This window comes from Lepidochelys kempii, chromosome 3 (assembly GCF_965140285.1).
Source record: "Lepidochelys kempii isolate rLepKem1 chromosome 3, rLepKem1.hap1, whole genome shotgun sequence".
In the NCBI taxonomy this organism is placed as follows: Eukaryota; Metazoa; Chordata; order Testudines; family Cheloniidae; genus Lepidochelys; species Lepidochelys kempii.
Genome location: NC_136382.1, coordinates 102032048 through 102047578, shown reverse-complemented (window position 1 = coordinate 102047578; position 15531 = coordinate 102032048). Strand labels below are relative to the sequence as shown.

General features: G+C 41.4%; 1 protein-coding gene across 1 annotated transcript in view; it reads left to right on the top strand.

Moving 5' to 3' along the window:
- Positions 1-14683, top strand: part of MOXD1 (monooxygenase DBH like 1) — an 84461-nt gene extending 69778 nt beyond the window's left edge. Inside the window, exons 10-12 of the mRNA XM_073335194.2 lie at positions 1664-1806; positions 7651-7819; positions 14378-14683. Coding sequence (XP_073191295.1) covers positions 1664-1806; positions 7651-7819; positions 14378-14542 — 477 coding nt within the window. The 3' untranslated portion in view covers positions 14543-14683. The remainder of the gene's footprint in view (positions 1-1663; positions 1807-7650; positions 7820-14377) is intronic.
- Positions 14684-15531: the final 848 nt, after the last annotated feature.

Genomic DNA, 15531 nt, shown 5'->3' with positions numbered 1-15531 from the left:
GGATTACTTTACAGTCTCTCATGTTTTTTTAAATCCCTTCTTCTTGTCAGGAAGTAATCAATCTGGGACCTGCTGGGACCACGCTTGTATGTAATTAAGTGCCCCTTCCTCTTTACAAAGTATATATTGACAACCATAGGTGCTGACTCCATGGTTGCTCCAGGGCTGGAGCACCCATGGGGAAAAAATGGTAGGTGCTGAGCACCCACTGGCAGCCCCTCTATCAGCCCCCCTTCCCATCCCCCAGCACCTCCCTCCTGCCAGTGGGCTCCGCCAATCAGCGCCTCTCCCTCCCTCTCTGTGCCTCCCACCCACCACAATCAGCTGTTTTGCAGCATGCAGGAGACTCTGGGGGGGGGGGGGGGGAGACGGGAGGAGCGAGGATGTGGTGCACTCGTGGGAGGGGCTGGAAGAAGTGGGATGGGGGCAGGAAGAGGCGGAGCAGGGATGGGGACTTGGGGGAAGGGGTAGAGTCAGTGTGGGACCTGGGGCAGAGCTGGGTGTTGAGCACCCCCAATCACATTGGAAAGTTGGCGCCTGTATTGGCAACAATCAGACCACAGGCTCTGGCTATCTTTAAGATATCCTCTCCAACTTCAGTTCTTGTTCCAAAGCCTCATCCTCCAAGACAACTGTTGTTGCCATCACTGCGTTCTCACACATGTTCATTGAGATCCGCTCCAATAATCAAGTACTCAGCTTGTGGTACTTCACTTAATCTAGTGCTACCTGGAATTCCTCCTTCTCGGAATTGTACAACCAACCTGTGGTACATATCCACATATAACGTTAAATATTTGTTCTCTGCTTACTGCTATTCTAACTTTCATTAGTGGGTCACTCTTCTTTAGAATGTCTAGGTACCTTCTCCTGTAATATTTCTGCTACCATTATTCCTACTCCAATCTTCTTTGCTACTGATTCATGATATATTATCTGGTAACCCTCACTGATATTGATGGATTTCAACCCCTTCCATTTTGCTTCCTGTATTCAGGCAGTATGCACTCTCTATTTCAACATCTTGATTACTTCTCTTGATTTTCTGGTCACAGAAATAGTATGGGAAGGAAAAGGAAGCAAATGCAATGCTATAACAGTAGTTCCACTGACTTGGCATTCAGTGGTTGAGTATAACAAGTGTGATTTATATTATCAGTGCGTTAAAAGTGGTCGACAATGGGAAAAGCAACTAATGGACGGGTGTTAATATAAAATACCCACAGCTGCACTTGAATCATCCCCATTGCCAACTGCTTCTTCCTGGTGCAGCAGGGTTCACTGCACTCCAGTGTGAATTTACCCTACCTCACTTCCATCTCACTTTGGAAAATAGTGTCAAAACAAGAGTTCATGAAAGACTACAAAGGTGTAAAATAGCAGGAAGGTTATTCTGACTTCACTGTCAGTAACATACTGATAGCTGCTTTTGCTGCCATTTATTTTTATACCTGATCAGAGCAATGAGTGGACTTTTAATGTATTTTGTTACAAAGGGACTACTGACTTTTGTTCCTTGATAACTGAATATGCAGAGTAACCTTGCCATATTGGTCCATTATTTCTTTTCTCATGACGGTTCACTAGCTAACATATTAATTATCATCACTGTCTTTTTCTGAGAAATCATAAACTTCCATTGCTAAAACGTCTTCATCTTCAGGGGGGTCTGAGCACCAGAAACGAAATGTGCCTGTCTTACCTACTGTACTACCCGAGAATCAATCTTACCCGATGTGCAAGTATTCCAGACATAATGGAGCAACTCCAGTTTATTGGAGTGAAGGAAATATATAGACCAGTCAGGTAAGTAGGGGAAATATAACGGGGTGTGCACCTTGTAGTCATTCATTAATTCATTTTGGTCTGTGGGATTATTGCACACGCATATGATTTTTTTTAACTTCTTGTAATAACACAGTATGTTGTCTCATCTCGTATCACTGGCACTACTTGAACTAAACACAAGAAATGTTACTACGTGTTCCCATCATCTGATGTCTCATGATTGTTGCACTTCTTCTAAGGTATGTTTAGAGTAGAAAAAATGACACATTGCTGACCATGCTTGTCAGTCATTAGGCACCTCCTCCACTGGTATTGAAAAAGGTTTGTCGGGTAGTGTAGACAGAACACAGTCATTTTCAGTGTCATTACAAAAAGCCTAATGGAACCACGTTACACTTAATCCAATGGTAAGGTCAGTTAACACTAGCAGGTAAAATGTTTTCAACACTAGCTGAGAAGGGGTTGAGGGTCTCCTTTTGCTGACAACCATTAAAACAAAGGTCATTTTCACAGTGTTTAGGGGCCCTAGTGTAAGGCATTGGGGACCTGATTGTCCTCGGATTAAATCAGAAGTCAAGTTAAACTGAAGTCAGTTGAGTTACATTGACAGAGAGGAGAATCAGGCCCTAGAACTGCTGCTACATCCAAAAGCTAAGAACAATTTGAAAATAATGGCAAGAAAGGATGATGATGGAAAAGATAATAAGGTAGAAAGGTGATAGAACAGGAGAGTGGTGCATAGCAGGGGATAAAATGGAGATGGAAAGAGATGTGGAGAGAAGGTAGAGGCTCAGGAGGGCAGGACAGTAGCAAGTAGTAAGAGGAAGTGCAGGGGAAGTAGTAATGAAAAGGGTAGAGGAAAAGAGATCAAAGACAGCAGGAAGAGAATGAAACAAAACAGCAAACAGGAGAGGTAAAAACAAAAAAAGCAGTATTTTTTTTATCACAGTAGAGAATGTGCCTCTTGAGAGAAACCGCCAAGTGGCACTGTCTCTAGAACAGCCCACTCAGGGATTAGGAAGTTTAGGAGCAAAAGGAGGAGACAAATCAAGTGATGTAAGACAAAATATTGCTTCCAAGAATCTTGCCTTTTGTTGCTGGTGTACATTGTTCCTCTTCAAACCATTTCTGAAATGAAACTTGCTTGGGTGTGTGCTGCATAAACTGTGCCTTGATTTACCAAAATGCACACTTAGTGTTGCAAAGCAAAAATGTTTGTAGGAAAAAAATAGAGATTAAAAAAAGAAAAAAGAAAAAAGGAAAGAAAAGGTTATTTTTTGTCAAGTTGCCAATAACGTTTCCCCTAAGCCACAATTTGTTACTGTTATACTGTTATGTACACCACCACCACATTGAAGCTGCTGGAAGTAGTAAATGCCTTCAATTCAGGCTAAATAAGGGAACATCTAAATTCCCCTTTGTTTAGTGGCATTTGAAACAATGGAAAATCATCACCCAAGATCTAGACCGCATGCAAATCTGGGCAGTGGCTGAACCATGCAGCGCAAGGAGTTTCCTGGGTGTCTGATAACAAATGCAGGGACGGAGGATTGATTTGATTAGAACTGTGTGGGGTGAGAAGCAGCAGAAACACCAGAGAAGCGAGCAGAGAAACAGCAGACAGCCGAGGAGAAAGCAAGAACAAATACTGGGAATATAGCCCTGAGACAAAGCCTAGAAAGCAGGGCCGTGTCCTTACCCATACGCAAAGTACGCAGCTGCATAGGGGGTGCCCTGTGCAGCTGTGTGCTGCTCCAGCCCCTGCTCCAGCTCTTTTCCAGGACCTCCGCTCCACCCCACCCCACCTCTTCCTGCCCCTGCTCCACCCCAGCCCTGCCTCCACTCCCCTGAGCTCTGCAGAAGGGCAGAGGATGCACTGACTGGTGGCGGGAAGTGCAGCCACCTGGCCCCAGCCGCGCTGCTGGTGAATGCTGGGGGGTGGTTCCCCCATGCCTCCCAAGCCAGCCCCGCCCACTGCAGGCCTGCCCCCCCACTCCCACCCACAGAGGCCTGGGGCCCCACACTCCCCCTCCCCCGCGGGGGGGGGCTGTGTAGGGCCCCAGAATAGCTAGGGACGGCCCTGCTAGAGAGAGCGCTTTTTGGGTAAAGTGTTGGCTAAAAGAGGCTTATAACGGTGAGCAAAGGAACTGTTTTCCTGATGTTTGATTCCTCCTGTGTTCAGGGAAACAGGCCTCTGCATATATTCTGTGTAAATAAACAAGGACTGAACCAAAGAAATACCTGGCGTGAACTGAAATCTGTCTCTCCTCCTAACAGAAACAACCTGCAAGGCCCTAAATATTGGCTACCTGCTCAGGTCAAAAGGGGTAACCTTGTTTTATTGTCAGTTCTAACCACTTTGGTGCTCTACAAATATTCAGCACACCCTCCGAAAAATGTCGCCCTTTTAGCAACTAAGGACCTCTGTCAAACATCCTGACATTCTGTGGAAGATTCAGCTGGAATATGTGTGTGTGTGGGGGGGGGGGGGGGGGGGGGGGAGAGTAAACCACCTGTCCCATGAATTTGCAGTGGGTGTGGCACTCATAAGGTTAAATGATGTATTGTGGTTTGGCCATTAAAATGGCAGGGCCCTTACCCGCTTCACTATGATTGTATCAGAGAAAACAAAAAAGTTTCACTGCATATTGTTAGTGTTGGGAAGAAATTCTCTATAAACAGCCATTCATCATCATGACTAAACTTCTACATTACTTTTAAACTGAAATAAAAATAGCTATTTTTAAAAATCCCATTGGACCTGACTCCTACAGCTTTTGATTTCAATGGGACAACTTGCAAGATAAAGCATTGTTCTCTTGGAGTAAGGTAGAATTGGGCTTCCAGAAATTAAAGTTATATGTTTTCCAGCACAACACAACTTTTAGGTTTTGGTAATTAAAAGAAGAGGGAAGGAAGGTTCCTAGAATTACTATGAATAGATTTTTAAAAAATTAATAAACAGGTTTTTTTAACATTTAAGTGTTCCTTGTGGTGTTGTAAATCTGAAAAGCAAAATTGAAGGTCAGAAATTGAAAGTGATTATAAACCAAAAGGGAGAATGGTCCAGTCTAGTTACACTGCTCAAGTTGAGTGAACTACAGAAAAATAAATAATGAAATGGTGAAAAGTAAATTTCCATTATTAAAAAATAGTTTCAATAACCTAAGATACAGGTAAGGATTTTAAAATATGATTAATAACCCAATAGTGTCCTATTAACTTTACATTTTAAAATTTTTGATCTCACTATATATAAAGTATCCAGTAAACGCTCACAAAGGCTTTTAAGACTATTATTCCAGAGAGCTTTGATGTAAAAAATTACTGATCCCAGTTCTAAACTCTGTCAGATGCACAGGAATAAGAAGAACCTCACAATACAATACCAGCTGCTGCTCTCATGCTGTCAGTATTCACAATCTTCCTTGACAGCTAAACAAACACATTTTCTAATTTAGTGCTAGCACAACCAGCTTTCTGATCTCCTGAACAAAATATTCTAATAAATTAAGTGTTATCTTGAGTGTTCATTCATAATCACTGTTCTTAACAAGAAAATGCGCATTTGGCCTGAGGAAAGAAAGATGTTTTGAATAAAGTAAGTAGGCAGACTCTCTGCCTGAGATGGAACAGTCATTAAAAGAAGAGATTATTAACGCTCCTAGTATTCATAACCTAATCTACAGTTCTTATTGCATTAAGCATTACCAGCCTAAGAGTATGTGGCCTGATGCTGATCTCACTTCAACCAGTATTACACTAGTATAACTCCACTGACTTGGTTAAGTTACTCGTGATTTACACCAGTGAAACTGAGATCAGAATCAAGCCTCTGATGGCTCAGATTAGAACTCTTTGTCCCTAATGTGTGTAAATCAGGAGGAGTTCAAGTGAAATCAGCTGTTACACTGTTGTAAAAGAGGTGTGAGAGCAGAATCATGACCTTCCATCTATGGCAGTGGGGTGTGAGTATGGCAGAGGAGGCAGTACAGTATTAACAAATGGGATATCGTTTTATTGTAGAAGGCATAGGTCTGATTAAAATATTTTAAACAGGTGAAATCATGCCTTCATCCAAAGAACTAATAAATCCATGTTAAATAAAGTTTAATCACAATCAATTCTCCACTAACAAAATTCAGATTTCCGTTTAAAAGTATACCATACACCATATATGACTTTCCATTCCCCTCATTCTGTCTCAGCACCAGGGATCGTATCCCTTTAAAGAAGGCTAAAGTTATAGAAAAGATTTTCCTTATGCCTACCTCTTAGTTCCTTATACCCTGTCTCTCTCTTCCTTAGAAGAGTCACAGAAGATCCAGTTTGACTGGGCCAAATTTTCTGTCCCACTCTATCACCTTTGTATATCTCAGACTGTGCACAGAGGACAGAATCAGGCCCTTCTCTTCTGTGGGGGGGATCCCCCTGGCATGGAAGAGTCCTCAGAGGGCATAGAGCCAGCGTAGCAAACTTCTGCGCCATCCTTTCCCACAGTCCTTGGAGCAGAGTGTGTGCTGGGGGTCTTCTTGGAACATATCAGGAGCAGGGAAGGAAAAGTGTCTAGAGCCTGCTGTGCTCTGACTGTCCTCATTTGGGCCCTTTGGCACAAGTTAGATCAGCCCCCATGCAGCTCTAACTTCCTCTGAGGCTGGGAATAGGATGAGAATCAGGGAGCTGTAACTAGCTTTCTGACAGCACACATCCTCTCCTCTGTGCCAAGTGTCTGCTCCATGCAGCAGAAAATGTGACCCATTGTCTTTTGAGGAATTAAGAGGGGAAAGATTTGCACTGGATTTGTTTTCTCCTTTTTTCTAGATATTTTATCTAGAACCTGTGGTGATTTTCTTTTTGTTTTTTACTTGAGAAAAATTCCTTCCCTTTACCAAAGCCTGATGGGGCAGATCCTCAACTGCTATAAACTGTCACAGCTCTAGCGAAGTCAATGGAGCTATGAGAATTTACATTATTTGAGGATCTGTTTCCACATGGCTACAGGTAACATAATACAGTGGTGCGGCAGCACTACTATAGTTAAGGTTGTATCATGACTTCTGTTTAAAAGTTGACCTTTTTAGGTCCTCTAAAATCCACATTCTTAGTCAGATTCCTTTGAACTTCGGTGTGCCTGAGGAGGATGCAGAGTAAGATTAATGACCCAAATTAGGGGTCAAAGCTAGCAGACTGCAGAGATGTAAGATCTGAAAAAAACAGCCGTTCTTCAAAACGTTTCTAGGTGCTTTTTGTTGCCTAGAACTAGAGATAAAACTGTTGATGTGATGCAGGACAACGTGGTCTCAATCTGTTGAGTTTAACCAGTGTAGTGCATGGCACCCACTAGATCTTTGGGGACCCAAATTGAGATGGTCTGGGTTTACTTCGTCCTGTCTCAGTGCAGGGAGCTGGACTTGATGACTTCTCGAGGCCCCTTCCATCCCTACATTTCTACGATTTTATGATTTCAACAACTGTGGGGGTTGGCAGAGTAAAAGGTGTGTTTGTTAACAGTGTACTGTACTGGGGCACTGCTGAAAAAGGGCAGAGTTAAGGTTGTGTGGGCAACCCTAATTGAGTGTTTCCTGGTTTTCAAAAGTTTTGAGTTTTTCTGAACTCAACATTCTGCAGAGGGATGACACACCAGCAAGCAACCTTAACTCTGTGCTAATGTAGTTTTCTGCCATTGACTATAAATTGAGTATTAGTCACATTCAAAATTAAATAAAAATAAATAAAAATTAAATAAAAATAAAAATGATAGCACAAAAGGTTAATAATCAATTTGCTTTTGTTAAAAGGGTATTGTATATACCTTTGCTTATAAATGTTAATAACTTAGTAGGGAATTTTTCTTTTATTCAGGACATGGCCTTTCATTATCAAGAGTCCAAAGCAATATAAAAATCTCTCTTTCATGGATGCGATGAACAAGTTTAAATGGTCCAGATCAGCAGGTCTCTCCTACAATGAGCTTGTTCTTAGACTGCCAGTGAATGTGAGATGCTCAAAGACTGACAATGCAGAATGGTCGGTAAGTCTAATCCTGCATTAGCTGTCCAAGTGCTATTGAAGACGTAACAATACTATGAATACAATGGGGTTCTCTCTGATCGAAGCATATGGGAGTTACTGTGCTTGAATTGATGGGGAATGTGAAGTTGGTTAAATACCTTTCCCCCCACTTCTCATGGCTGTTGAAAAACAGTTGAAAAAGTTTGGAAAAGTTGGAATATACTATCTGTATTTTCCTTTCTTGAGCACTGACAGGATATTAAATGACTGAAAAATCAGGACCCTAGTCAGTACATGGAATTAGTAATAGAATAAGGAGCCTTTCATCACCTCTGGGCCATAGGTTATGGAGTCTACATCTCTCACCTTAGGAGTTGGTCTTCTAGCTCAGTGATGAGGTGTGTTAGTAGGTCAGGGAAGGAAAATTCACATTGTTTGCCATATTTTCTCTGTGTCCGGTTGCAGGATTTCAGTCTCCAAGGATGTTCCTTTCTGATTCTCCCTGAGCACTAAATTCACTTAGAAATGTAAAGTAAAAAGTAATCCTCCACTGAGTTAACAGCAGCTCTAAATGTCTATTGACATTTTAACACTCCCTCTGGGAAAAAAATGAATGGCATGGCTACTGAACTTGCATTGACAAAGTACCATTAGAACACCAATGTAGCATCAGTGGAGGAGACATTGCAAAAATAAATGTGCTCTATTGCATATCTGACTCCATTATAAACAGATTCATGCATCAATTCTTCTCTGTATGTGAGCTCTGCAGAGCATGAGAGGGGAGTGCATCATGGACCCAGTTATGTGCTTGATTCTGTGCTTACCCAGCATGGGCATGAGTTAGAGAAGCCTAGATGCAGTTCTGTGTCACTGATGATATGATCTGTAAGCACACTGCTGTCAGTGGTGGATTGGCAAAGCAGTGCTCTCGCCCCAGCCCTGAATAGCTCCCTCCATCTCCCACTCCAGTAAGAGTGGGGACAACTGGCATAGGAGATTTATGCCATTGGGGGAGTTTCCATCCTCCAGGGGAATTCTCTACTCACTAAAATCCAACCCCCTTATACCTCCTGAGAGTTTCAAAAGGGCAGGAGTATAATGCAGAATCCGGCCTTCAATGTCCCTAGAATTCTTAGAGTTATCATATTCATACATTATAAGAGAATCTAACATTGATCAGATTGGCGTGACTTTGGGATGGAACTGAAATAATTCATGGTTCATTATCAGTACAGCTCTAACTACGCATAGTATGATATTACTAGAACTATGAGATACCTTCATTGAAATTGTATAGTGTGTGAGAGATTTTTATGAGACGTCTGTAAAATAGTTCTGATTTCATCCTAATATTTGCTATACTACTGAAATTCTATGAAAAGTAATTACAGACACTACACGCAAAATGTTCACTGTTCATGGTTAAATAGCTTGGCTGCTTTAATTTACTTAAAACAATAGTAAACATAAAATGCACAGCCAAAATAATTTCATTATTTATTTTTGGGGGGTTCTAGCAAAGAGGCTGGAAATCATATATGGAAATTATATCAGATATGGGGAGGATTTTCTATTTTCTCTACTCTTCACTTATTGGACAGCAATATTTGCAGTATTACAGACCCAAGTCAGTATGATCTCAGGAGGATCTGAGGGTGATTGACTCTATATTTTTATCATTAGTTTCTTTTTTCACCAAGTTACATCCATTAAAGCTAAGAGCAGGATATCTTTCTTTCTTTCTTTCTTTCTTTCTTTCTTTCTTTCTTTCTTTCTTTCTTTCTTTCTTTCTTTCTTTCTTTCTTTCTTTCTTTCTTTCTTTCTTTTCCATAACTAGTATTGCAGTTAGCCATCCTTCAACAAGATGAAGGTAAGAGCTCCATACTGGGTCAGACCAATGGTCCATCTATCCCAGTATCTTGTCCCCTACAGTAACCCATACCTGCACTTCATGGTGAGTGTACAGAACAGGGCAGCTGGAGTGATCCATCCCTTTCTTCCTCTCCTGGCTTCTGGTAGTCAGAGGTTTATTGTCTCCTCAAGCATGGAGCTGCAGCCATGCCCATCTTGATTAATAGCCATTTAACACCTCTAGTTCTTTTTTTGAATCCAGTTATACTTTTGGCCATCTCAACATTGCATGGCAGTGAGTTCCACAGGTTAATTGTGAAGTGTGTGAAAAAATACTTCCTCTTGTTTATATTAAAACATGCTGCATATTAATTTCATTGGGTAACCCCTGGTTTTTGTATTGTGGGAAAAGGTAAATAACACTTCTCTGTACACTTTTTCCACACCATTCATGATTTTATATCATATCCCTCCTTAATCATCTATTTTCTAAGATGAAGAGCCCTAATCTTTTTAGTTTCTCCTCATATGGAGCCATTCCATACCCTTGATCATAGAATCATAGAAGTGTGAGACTGGAAGGGATCTCAATATGTCATCTAATCCAGTCCCCTGACTTCAAGGCAGGGCTAAGTAATAACTAGACCATTCCTGACTGGTGTTTGTCTAACCAGTTCTTAAAAACCTCCACAACCTACATAGGAAAGGAGTACTTGTGGCACCTTAGAGACTAACCAATTTATTTGAGCATAATAAATGTGTGTGAGCTGTAGCTCACGAAAGCTTATGCTCAAATAAATTGGTTAGTCTCTAAGGTGCCACAAGTACTCCTTTTCTTTTTGTGAATACAGACTAACACGGCTGTTACTCTGAAACCTACATAGGCAATTTGTTCCACTGCTTAACTGCCCTAACAGTTAGGAAGTTAGGTTAAGTTTTTCCTAATGTCCAAACCTAAACCTCCCTTATTGCAATTTAACCCATTGCTTCTTATCCTGTCCTCAGAAGTTAAGAACAGTTTTTCACCTCCTCCTTATAACAACCTTTAATGTACACCTCTACCCCGATATAACACTGTCCTTGGGAGCCAAAAAATCTTACCGTGTTATAGGTGAAACCACGTTATATCGAAGTGGCTTTGATCCACCAGAGCGCGCAGCCTTCCTCCCCCCCGCAGAGCGCTGCTTTACCACGTTATATCCGAATTCATGTTATATCAGGTCGCGTTATATCAGGGTAGAGGCGTACTTGAAAACTGTTATGTCCTCACCTCCACCCTTCTGTTCTCCAGACTAAACAAACCCAGTGTTTTCAATCTTCCTTCATAGGTCATGTTTTCTAGCCCTTTAATCATTTTTGTTGCTCTCCTCTGGACGTTCTCCAATTTGTCCACATCCTTCCTAACTATTTTCTTTTTGAGATGGAGTGACCAGAACTGGACACAGTATTTAAGGTGTTGGTGTACTATGGATTTATATAGTTGCATTATGATATTTTCTATCTTATTTTCTATCCCCTGCCTAATAGTTCCTAACGTTCTGTTAGCCTTTTTGACCACTGGTGCTCATTGAGCTGAAGTTGTCAGAGAACTATCCATGATGACGCCAAGATCTCTTTCTTGAGTGGTAACAGCTAATTTAAAACCCATCATTATATATGTATAGTTAGGATTGTGTTTGTCAATGTGCATTACTTTGCACTTATCAGTGTTGAATTTCATATGCTTTTTATTGCCTGGTCACCCAGTTTTGTGAGATTCACCTGTAACTCTTCATAGTCATCTTTGGATTTAACTGTCTTGAATAATTTTGTATCATCTACAAACTTTTTTTAATTGTTTGCTCCCTTTTCCAGATCATTAAATAATTTGTTGAACAGCACAGGTCCTGGTACAGATCCTTGAGGGAGCCTGCTGTTTACCTTTCTCCATTGTGAAAACTGACCATTTGTTCCTACCCATTGTTTCCTAACTTTCAACCAGATACTGATCCATGAGAGGACCTTCCCTGTTATTCCATGACTACTTAGTTTCATCAAGAGTCTTGTCAAAGATTTCTGAAAATCCAACTATATTGTATCCACTGGATCACCCATATCCACATACTCATTGACTCCCTCAAAGAATTCTAATAGATTGGTGAAACATGATTTCCCTTTACAAAAGCAGTGTTGACTCTTTCCCACAAATCATGTTATCTATGTGCCTGATCATAGTGCCTGATCATACGATAGTTTCTACCAATTTTCCCAGTACTGAAGTTAGGCTTATCAGCCAGTAATTGCCAGAATTGTATATGGAGCCCTTTTTTAAAAAATGGTGTTACATTGGCTACCTTCCAGTCACGTGGTACAGAGGCTCATTTCAGCGATAGGTTACATACTACAATTAGTAGTTCTGCAATTTTATATTTGAGTTCCTTCAGAACTCATAGGTGAATGCCATCTGCTCCTGGTGACTTCTTACAGTTTAATTTATCAATTTGTTCTAAAACCTCTTCTATTGACTCATCAATATGGGACAATACTTCAGATTTCTCACTCAAACAGGGTAGCTCTGATGTAGATATCTCCCCCACATCCTCTGCAATGAAGACCAATGGAAAGAATTCTTTTAGCTTCCCTGCAAAGGCCTTGTTTTCCTTGAGTGCACCTTTAACACCCTGGTCATCCAGAGGGCTCCACTGCTGTTTGGCAGGCTTCCCGCTTCTGATATACTTACAAAAATTCTTACTATTAATTTTTGCATCTTTAGGAAGTTGCTTCCTAAATTCTTTCTTGGCCTGCATTATTTTACTTTTACTCTTCACTTTCCAGAATTTGCGCACCTATCCTATTATCCCTATTAGAAGGATTTGATTCCTAAATTTTAAATGATGCCTTTTTTTCCTCTAACAATCTCCATTATTCTGCTGTTAAGCAATGATGGCATTCTTTTGGTCCTCTTACTGTCTTTTCTGATTTGGGGTATACATTTAGTGTAAGCCTCTATTATGGTGTTTGTAAATACTCCCCATGCTGCTTGCAGACATTTCACCCTTGTGACAGCTCCTTTTGGTTTCTGTCTAACAAGCATCCTCATTTTTGTATAGTTCCCCTTTGTAAAGTTAAATGTTACTATGGTGGGGGTTGGGGGTGTTTTTTTGGCATTATCCTCCCTACAACTATGTTGAATTTACATTATGATCCCCTTTACTGAGCAGTTTAGCTATAGTTTCCTCTTAGACCAGATCCTGTGTGCCATTTAGGTCTAAATCAACAGATTCCTTAATCCTGATGAGGGCTGAATGGCCAAGAGGTCAGTGATCTGATACAAGAAAGGAAGAAAATCTTAATTCTGAGGGTGTTAATTGAAAATATTTAATCCCTCTTTAGGGTTGTCATCTCCGTCTGTCTTAATTTTAAATGTTGTGTTTATTAAGATTAAGTGACTGTTTATTTCCAGTACTCTATGGAGAGAGCAACTTCAAAACCAGCCCATCAAGCCACAAACCCATCTGTTGCATTTCCAAAGGCTAAAAAACGTGTGTCCTAAGCTGCTGGAGTCTCATTTTTCATGGAACTCCTTTATTTATCTCAAACATATTCATGTTTGTTTTTAATTCAAGTTGTTGCTCATCTTAATGGGGAGTCCACTGCAGGAAACACACAACCAAACAGTGTACACCATCCCACTCTTATGTCAAAGCAGGGGCAGACGGGGGTTGTGGGAGCTGCATCACAATGACATTGAGGTGACAAGGAGGACTCTCTGAAGATTATACTCCATCATCTTTATTGTGTGCAATAGTCCCTTCCATTTCACTCTTTGAGGGGGATGTGCAGAGGAAACTGCAAGTGAGGACAGCATGAAAGCTGCTGCTCCTGAAGAAACCTGAGCTAGAGCCCCAAGGGGACTTAGGCACCTAAAGCCCAGTTTTAAGCACCACTGCCAATCTAGAAAGCCCCCACTCAGCTGCCACCTAACTCTGTAGGTGCCTAAACTCATTTTGTGCCCTAAATTTTTTGTTTTGGAAGTTCCCAAGATACCTAAGTTTCTGCCTCTGGGCACGCGCACAGCTGCCTCATTCAAGGCAGTATCTTCCACCTGAGCCCCAATTTGATCCACAAATCAGTGAAAGATCAACATCCTTCTGCCTATAGGGACCAATCCAGTAGGCATGCTCAGAGGCTATCTAGCGCTATACAAAACAGTCGGGGGGAGGGGGGTAGTCGTAAAGGAGGCCCCTCCCTCATCACCGTTAGCCCCGTGATTAGGGTGCTCACCTAGGATGTGGGAGATGCCCAGTACAAGTGCCCCCTCTGCCCAATGAGAAGAAGGGGTTTAAACTGGGATCTGCCGCCTCTCAGGTGAGTGCTTTAACCATTGGGCTACATGGAGAGACTCTTATTCTTTCTCTGGCCCAATTAGTATGTAATTGAAGTGGAACAACTTCAACAGAAGAAACTGAGAAAGCCCTACATTGGAATATCCCTGCCCCCAGCCCTTCTGTGTGGAGTTGCCCTTAATGGACAGGCTGCAAAGGAGTTATGCTGATTTATGCCAGCTGAGAATCTGGTCCAGAATACGTGGATGGGTTGATTGAGTTTGACAGCTACGGAGGTGGAGGCCCTACCGCAGTATAAATACAAAATAATAACGTTTCTGATGGACACACTGGACAGAAACTACCTATCTTCTATATGATAGAAAATCTGATCATTTTCAATATTGTTTTAATTGTAGATCCAAGGCATGACAGCTATACCTCCTGAAATTGAGAGACCGTACAGGACAGAGCCAGTAATATGTATCTCATCTTCCTATTTACATTGCAGTCTATTCCTTAACCTGTTGTTCAGTGCGTGTGTCACGGTCAGTACCCTTAGGAACAGTTGGCCCTTTGTATAATAATTTAATTGTTTTCATGTATGTTCTGTATGCCATGCAACTCCAGATATGTTTGCACTGTTGCTATTGTAGATTTATTTTTTTACATATTAATAAACCAAATTTACTAGTCCAAAATAAAATGTTGACTTCTTCTGAAAACTCTGTTTATTTTGTTTTTTAATGTACAGTATGTGTAAAGAACAGTAGGTACACTGTTACGTTACATTATCAAAATTGTTTCCCCTACAGTTTTGTTACAGCTTATCCTGGCTTTTCACACAGTGTTTCTAGAAACAGCTCTGTATCCAGATAACATTAATAAACTAAAATTTAAGTAGTTCACCTTAATCAACGTGGAGTGTGCTGTATTATTTTGTCTTGGTTCTTGAGGCTGATGTAGGGCTTGATCCTGCAAACGCTTATCAACCTGAGTAACTATACACACCTTGGGCTGGCTCTCCCCCTGCTGCGGTAAAATTCCCAAGAGAGAGCTTTTGGGGAAGGAATTTCGGTGGGAAATCCCTTGCAGACTCTCTCCATCATAGTCCCTTTGAGGGGAGGTAAGGTGCACGGTTTGTCCTCCATGGAAAATGGTGCAGGGCAGAACCCCAGGGATCATTGTAGAGGCAAGAACTATCCATGCAGAGACATTTTGTCTTTGCATGGGCTCTGGCTCCAGGAACCCTCCCTCCCAGCTTCGGGCAACGGAGTGTAGTTTCTCCTCAGAGGTGTAGCACAAGCCGCCCCTCTGATCTTGTTAATCAGAGTGGCTTTTCCCTCCCAGCATGGATTGGGTCCTGAGTTCTTTGTTGCAATGTCTGGTGCCTCCACCCAAGGTGACTCTTCTCTGTGCCTGGGACACAAAGGGTGCTGTTTCAGGGAAACAACTAAGGGATATCTGCACTAAACTTGTTTCCTAACTGATTGGGAGCTTCTGGAATGAATCACAAAGACCCCGTATATCATTTTAAAGTAAGATTCCACAGACCACTGGTTTAATCTTGCAA